This window comes from Mus pahari, chromosome 3 (genome assembly GCF_900095145.1).
Source record: "Mus pahari chromosome 3, PAHARI_EIJ_v1.1, whole genome shotgun sequence".
In the NCBI taxonomy this organism is placed as follows: Eukaryota; Metazoa; Chordata; class Mammalia; order Rodentia; family Muridae; genus Mus; species Mus pahari.
The window spans coordinates 21,519,438-21,527,461 of NC_034592.1; the positions used below are offsets into that span (position 1 = coordinate 21,519,438).

General features: G+C 39.7%; 1 protein-coding gene across 2 annotated transcripts in view; it reads right to left on the reverse strand.

The window, feature by feature from the left end:
* Pbx3 (PBX homeobox 3) overlaps positions 1 to 8,024 on the reverse strand; it is a 197,097-nt gene that overhangs the window by 45,782 nt on the left and 143,291 nt on the right. For both annotated transcript variants that reach the window (XM_021192604.2, XM_021192607.2), the window contains exon 3: positions 3,103 to 3,344. In XM_021192604.2, the coding sequence (XP_021048263.1) occupies positions 3,103 to 3,344 (242 nt within the window). The remainder of the gene's footprint in view (positions 1 to 3,102; positions 3,345 to 8,024) is intronic.

Here is an 8,024-nt window from a genome sequence, read left to right on the forward strand (position 1 = left end):
TCCCATTTCAAACAAAAACCAACATGGGCTGATCTTTGGATGCCTGACTATGATGGCCTGCATTATTTTCTAGCTCTTTGTGTGACAATCAAACTCAATAGACAAGGATGGCCTATGATGAGGAACTGATCTGATGCCTGACTCTGACACTGATGTGTGATCCTGAACAATCAACTCATCTAGAGAATGGAAACACAGTATGATCTATTTTAGATGGCACTCCTTCCCCTCACTTAACTCTACTTAGTCATTCAAGTAACCAAAGCCCCTTGTTCTTGTGTCCAAACAAAAGGAAATCTCTTCCTTAAAACAGTACTGGCAGAGACACTGTGCTAAAGCTGTCCAAAGACAACCCAAGAGGTGAAACACCACAACTTCATCTGTAAACAGCTGAGACTACAAGACAAAGTTTGTAAAATACAGTTCTGCTAGGTCTATGAACACTTCATCATAATCTGTCTGTTCATAGTGCTGCACAGACTCCACATGTCTATATGTGTCCTTCTGACATGTTAAAAATGAGGAAGGAAATATACATTGAAATATCCATGAAGCTACTAACTGTATCCAGAAACACAATCCATTATAACATTTAAATTTGATATTCCTCAATTTTCTATTTAATTCAAATACAATCTTTTAGCCTATGTAGAATTTGTATATAGTGTGCATTTTTAAGGCAAACATACACACACACACACACACACACACACACACACACACACACACCTACACCTAGTGAGCTGACTCTGGTATGAGTTGACACTGAAGTTAACTAAAGTCTCTTGGAAGACTGTTAGGACATTTATAAGAATGCCTGAATCCTTGCCTTCCATTGACGCCAGCTTTACCCAGCCTCTAACAGGGTCATCTGGATGAAGCAGTGAGTCTGGTGCAAAGAAAGAGTACTGTGACAGGGACAGTCAGGACTGACCAGAACAGTGATGCCATTTGGCCCCAATACACCCATTTCTATGCAAGGTGACTAGTGGCAGTTGCCTGGAAAATATGCATAGATCTATTTAGCATAAAGTTATACAATTAGGATTATACTACAAATTAGAACCATTTTCTACTGTTTATGCTCAGGGCAACCTTTCAACCATGAGTTATTTTGTTTATTCTCAATTATTCACATCAAGTCAGAAAACTGGATTTTTTTTTCATACACAGTAATTTTTCCAAAGTTCTTATCTGAACATTCTCTTCCAAAATGTATGCTTGCAAATGAAACATACTTTTGAATACCAGAAAGTCCTGCCCAGAAAATAGAAAATTTTGTAACATTAATTTGCATTTCATTTTAATCTATACTATACATATCTTTCTACTCTTCCTTAAAATGTTTAACTCTGGGATAAAGATGTAGTATTTGTTTAATACCATCATTCTCAGAATGTAAGGAAAGGCAAAGGTAGGGACCAACATATACGATTGAAACTCTTCAGAGAACTGTAATAAATCAGTACTAAAACCAAAAGAGTGGTTTCCAGGGATCAGTAGAGTAGGAGTGAAAGCAGAAGAGTGAGAGGGAGGGCGGAAGAGAGACAGAGACAGAGACAGAGACAGAGACAGAGAGACCACACAAGGATTGTTAGGGCAGTGGGCATGCTCTCCAGTGTTATAAGCTTCTGCGTCTGTCCAAGTGCACAGACTGTGTGAGACCAAGAGAGCTCCCTAGAGAATGTGGACCCTGGGTGCTGATGTGTCAGTGCTAGTTCATGGGCTGTAACAAACAGACCGCTCTAGCAGGCAGGGTTGCTAAGTAAGCCATGCATATGTGGGAGCAGGGAAGACATCTCTGAGAAAAGACTGCTGTGATCCTAAAACTGCCCTTAGACTTTTTTTTCTTTGGGGCAAAGAAAAATCATCAGGAACACTCTCCATCCCACAAACACACAAAAAGTTGCCACTAAAGTGTATGGGCATTATGAATAACTGCCAACATATAGTATTTATGGATAAAATTATATTTAAAAAAGTGAAGAGGAAAGGCAGTTGAGATTGGCTGGACGCTGACTGCTTATCTGGTCAACAACTATGGTATCGCCTGCATGAAGTGCTGTTGTTTTATGTGAGGCAGTAGTCTAGCTTTGCCGTTCAGGATGGGCTTAAATTCCTGATCAGAAGCAATTGTCTTGCGTTAGTGTCCCCAGTAGCTGAGACCAGAGACAGGCAACTCCACCAGCTTATTGTTTTGACCCCCAAATATGGCAATTTTACAGGATTCAACCTAACTGACCTCTTTACTTTTGTATATGTTTAAAAGTTGACATCATAGTGGATCTTCTAAAGAGATCCAGGTTAAGCGAGAAGTCATTAAACTAAGGATTTTAGCTTTAAATCACTAACTTAAATATGTTGAAAATTGCCCACCCACATTTTACCACATTACACTGAATCCAGGAACCACTTATTTAGAGTTAAAATGGCCATGTGACTTTCTGCTGTTGCCACATAGTATAGTAACAGAGCTTAAACTCAGATACTTGAGGCTCAATGAAGTATGGCCAGTACGTTTGCTGAGACTTTTAATTTTTATTCTTTGTGATCAGGGGTTTAGCACGCAATGCCTGGTCTGCCCTGCCCTGTTACAATCACAGTTAAACAGGAGGCCTAATCCTCAGATGATCCCAGAAACTCCTCCCACATAGCCTAGCACACTCCATAGAATTAATTCCTAGGAGGATCCTAGAACTCAGTGTACAACATCAAACGCTCACAAAGCAAGGATGCTTCCCCTTTTACAAGCTGTTAAGGCTTATGAACAAAGCCAGTGCCTAGGTCCAATTCGGCAGAGTTCCTCAGGGCACCAAGTGAGAGGTTAGCAAGAAGGAAGGGCTTACAGGTGTGGTGGTTAGGGATGAATGTGAGGAGTGAGGGAACTGAGACAATGGAATAGAGGGTTAGCTTTGCACTGAAAGCTCAAAGCATCTTCATTTAATGGCTCCCACAAATCCCTTGGTTTTGTACATGCATCATCGTTGCTTATTTTAGTCTATCTGTTAACACCTACCCCTTATGGCCCTCGGAATTGGTTAGTACGGTCTAGTAGAAGAGCAATAGAGGGTTTGTGCAGGACTGAGAGTGGCGGCTGCTGACCTGTTCATATTTCTCCAGTTCTGTGTGATAGATTTGTCTGATCTGGGTCAATTTGGCTCTGTAATCTGAGTGTTCAATAGAGTTATCTGAAGAACCTCCAGAGGCTGCCGCGGCTGCAGCTGCTGCCGCCGATCCCCCACCTTTCTCAGGACCTGAAACCCCTTCTGCCAAAAGCATATTGTCCAGTCTCATTAGCTGGGGGTCGGGAGGGTCTTCCTCCTGGGCTCCTCTGATGCTGAGACCTTCAAGGAAAAGAGAAAGACAGAAGAAGCGAGAGACAGAGGACAAACAGTGTGAGTATTTTGTTTATTTGAGAAAATGATCAAACAACATCAGTGTACTACAATTCATGCTGAGAGCTTCACGGCTCACATTTGATAAACAAGCTTGGCTATGAGAATTGTTTTCAAAACATATTTACATGCATCCTAGGACCCCTAATACTCCCCATTTTGATGTAACTCCAACTTGGACTCTTTAAAAGAGATAAACCTGACTTCTTAGACTGTTCTGATTATCTAAATTTCAGCTTTAAATGATTAATGCATAAAGTAGGAAGGAGTTCCTAAAAAGAAGAAAATAATGCAGACTTAAAATCATCAAAGTGTGCGTAACTGTCTCTCTGTACAGTCAAAGAAACAGAATTGAAAATCCACATAAAATAATGTTAATTTACAAGCCATTTTAAAAATTGGGAAGTAATCAGGACTAGATGGCTTTCTATCACGCAATCTCAAAAACAAGATACATTCAGTATGAAGTAATTAACTAGACTTAAATACATATTAAAATGGCATTGTTAGGCACATGCCAGCGGACTGCACAAAGACACCAAATACAGTTTAAAATGTGCCACTGACACAGCAATTGAGTACTGGGCACAGTAGCCTCAATCTGCTTTTAAATCAAGAACCTCCAAGTGATGCCATCAGCAACCTCTTCTGAGTACTGTAGATCACAGCTGACAATTCATAGGTTTAATCAGGTCACACAGGCTTTCTGCCAACATGTTTTCAACACCACCGAAGACAAAGTTTTAAAATAATTATCATGGTATAAAAAGCACTGGAGTCATGACAGCTCAAAATCAGCATTTTCATTAATGTGTAACACAATCTAAACTATCCCAGCCCAATTAACCTCTGTAAATCTGTTCAGAAGCAGGTTCCCCACACTAGTTACAAGCTATGGGGAGGGGGAGTTGGCATCTCACATGTTTGCATTTGGATTCTGCCTCTTGCTCATGTGCCTGTTGTTTATCCACAGTAGCATACACTCTGTGTCTGGTGTAACTTACATGACAGTAACATCTATAAGCTGCCAAGTATTCAGCTGATCACCAGTTCTGAGATTTCATACGCTAACCTACACGTACCGTCAATTCTTTCACGCACAGACTTCATCCACAGACGCCCTGAATTATACTCACAGCATGACAGAGCTCTTGGCTGCTTTGGCTCAAATACACAACTTTGATTTCCTCCCCCCAAACATTTTAAAGCTGTCACTTTTGCTTAAAAGTAATTTCAACTGAATAATATAACCAAGTCACCATAATTTAAAATTATATCAGTTGCCTGTTCAGAGACAAGTAAGATCTGAAAATTATATCATATGAAGGCAATAAATTCATTTAGGGAAACCAAAAGTTAGATAACTCTTTAAGCTAACATCTCTCTGCTGATAGCAAGGAAGACAAACATGTATTTGCTAATTACTGGGGGACTAGAAAGAACTGCCTCATTGTGTTCTAGAACTGCTCCACATTGGCTAAGTTTGTGTTTTCTACTTAACATCTTTTTTTTCTTCCTTCTAAAACTCTAAAATGTTTCAAGTCTTAAGACCTTATGACTCGGACCACCTCCTGGCTTACACACCTCATTCTCCATGCCCTGGTGTAAGTGAGCTTCCTGGATGACTTCCTCTTGCACTTCCAGTTCTGTTTAATTGTAAATCAAGTTAGGCTCCTTATATTTATCTGTTTTAAGTTAATTTTTACTCACTTATTTTTTTTTGGGGGGGGGGAGGTGCTTATTTCTCCTTCTCATTTCTCGATAAGCATTTGTCTTCTAAAAGGGGGAGCTATTTTCTGTGTTGGTGAGTGATAGGGTCTTACTACATAGCTCAAGACTGATCCCTCTGCCTTTCCCTTCTGAGGCTGGGATTACCTACAGGTGTGAGCCACCATACCTAGCTGCAATGTGTATATTTTTAAAAGATGACTTCGAGTTTCTGTAAGGTTTCTAATTTCCCCGTTATATTTAAGCACGTGAGGATCGTACCCTCATGGCATGTGGTAAGGTCCTTTAGCAGTACATCAATAGCCAGAGCCAAAATTATTACACTTCTTGAGTTCCCTGCACAGTGTGGCACACAGGAGTAGATGTTCAATGACCAATACACCAGGGAAACAGACCATGAGGGAGAGGAAATGTATCAGGACTACAAAAGGCATGAAGTGACTAGGTACCTGTGGCAATCTAATAACACTTAATAACACTGTATATAGACCAACACTGTGCTACTAAGAGGCTCAGTAGCAGTGGACACGAGAAAATATATAAGAACATATTGTGAAAGCTCTAATACTTTCTTAAAATACCTACTTTCTAAAACCATAAGTAAATCAACATGTGCATGCCTCAAGAACAAGAAAGCTGTCTTAACGAAATCCTTCTGTATTTACTTTCTAAATCATGTGCATCAAATCCCATGAGAAAAATCATTTCCTAACAGAAACTTCATACCCTGTCAATAAAAAGGACTGAAGAGCATTGTGCAATTAGGCAGCATTGAGAAGGCTGTTTATCAATAATGAAGTTACTTTCAAAACTGTAATTTGAAAAGTGAAAATATTTCCCTATTAAGCAAAGAAACAATTATGGATGAATAAACAGTAATACTTGACTCGTAAAGTTACTTTCCATTTGAATACTTGTATTTGTTTCTTTACTTAAGTCATTATTTGATTTCTCAGCCTTCCTAGCTCTCTCTCACTACTACTACTAACCTCCCTAGGGCACACATGGCTTCCAATCACAACATCCACTCCTCTGGGCACCTATAAACATTTTTAAGAACATAGATTTGTAGAAAGGCCAGAATGAATCAGCCCATGGCATCAAAAGGTTCTGGTAACTTCCCACTGAAACAATTAAAAATTTTCAATTCAAAACATGTGTATTCTGGAGCACAAAAATAGGCTTATAAAGTTTTACATCAAGGCTTTTGGTTATCACAGCATATTATTAAGTTTTGTTTTGTTTTGTTAGAGGCCAAAACAAAACAAAAACTCAGAACTCCATTTACAGTCTACTTATAGCCATGCCATTCATTTCAGTATCCACAAGATCGAGACAAATCATACAAACACAGTAAAACATTGCTTAACAATGAACTTGGCTTTGTTATAAGCCTGCAGTTTTTGCATATCTTTCAGCAAACCCTAATTAGCTGTCTTTCAACACGCTGTGCACCTGCCCCACAGATAATGGGAGAGAGCATCTGCATAGACAACTGCATCTGAGGGCAATAAATAAATTACGGGTCAAAATTATTATAAAGCTTTCTCCAAATACACACACACCCTTCACAATACTAAGCTGCAGATGTGAAAAGTACCTACAGCCCACTCAAATGGTATGATTACGGGGCTGTTTCAGTTCAATAATCTGACTGTAATTCAGGCATTTTCAACAGCTCATTAAGGGTTCATTAATATATAGGCGAGCTTTTGAATTATAAATAAGCAGATTAGGAATCTGCATTGGCTGGATTGTGCGGTGCTAGCCTCCAGCAGCACACTACCCACAACAAGGCTTGACCTGAGAGGAGAAGGTACAAACTTGGGTCACTAAGCTTTGCGGCTCTCTCTTTTCAAGGACCAAAGCCACTAGGCTATGAGTAAGCTCTGTCTGTCCAGGACCAGAGTGGCTTCAGATCACAGCGACTGCAGATATGTCATTCACATGTTAGGAATAATACTAAGGTCCTGCCCTACAAGCATCTCCATCCACAATTTTAAAGCAGCAATGAATAAAAGTGAGGAAACCATTTTGTTGGCAGACTATGTTATTCCCCCCAAAATGAAACATTATTGTAGAAACTTGGGTTTCTTCCCTAATAAGCATTCTATAAAACAAGACTAACTATACGCAAAGCTTGGTCTATAAGGTCTCTATGGTTTTTTCTGACACACATATTTCTGGTTCATTTGCCTCCCATGCTGCAGATGTAGCTCAAAGGACAGTAGTTTAGCTGAAAAATGTAAACAAAGCCAGATCAGATATCTTCAACAGGACTTGAATTGTTGAGGCTTTAAAACAAGTAACAATTCTAGCATTTCCAGCTGGTCTTATAATTTTACACAGATTTTATTTTGTGTCTGTTATGTACTACGCAAGCCGGTGGTCAGTAGCTATGAACCTGACTAATGACAATACCAATTCCATTTTAAAATTCAAGTCAGCCATCATTTGAGAAATCTAACTATTATGAAGATTAATATAAACAAACTTCTCTTTTCCTACCAAACACAGGAGGCAAACAAACAAAACCCCTGCCTGAAGCCTGTAAGGAAGCTGTTAGAGTATGGCACAGAGAGCCTAGAGACAGAATGCCGTTGCCAGCTAATTATTGTACGATTCCATTTGAAAGCATTAGTTTTTAAATTGGTTCAAACTTTCAAATAATCTGGAAACAAAGTAGAGAAAGGTATTGACAAACTCTGTGTACCACTGACAAGAGGAGGTGTGGGGTTGAGGGATTGGGGGGAGGTGAGAGGCTGTGGTTCTCAGCAGAAACAGCGGGGAGAGGAGAGGCAGAACTAAGGGCACCAAACCCTTAAATGAAGAGAAAGTGAAAGGCAAAGAGAAGAAAGGAAAGAGGGAAAGAGTGGGGAGGAGAAGGAGCAAAGGAGAGGG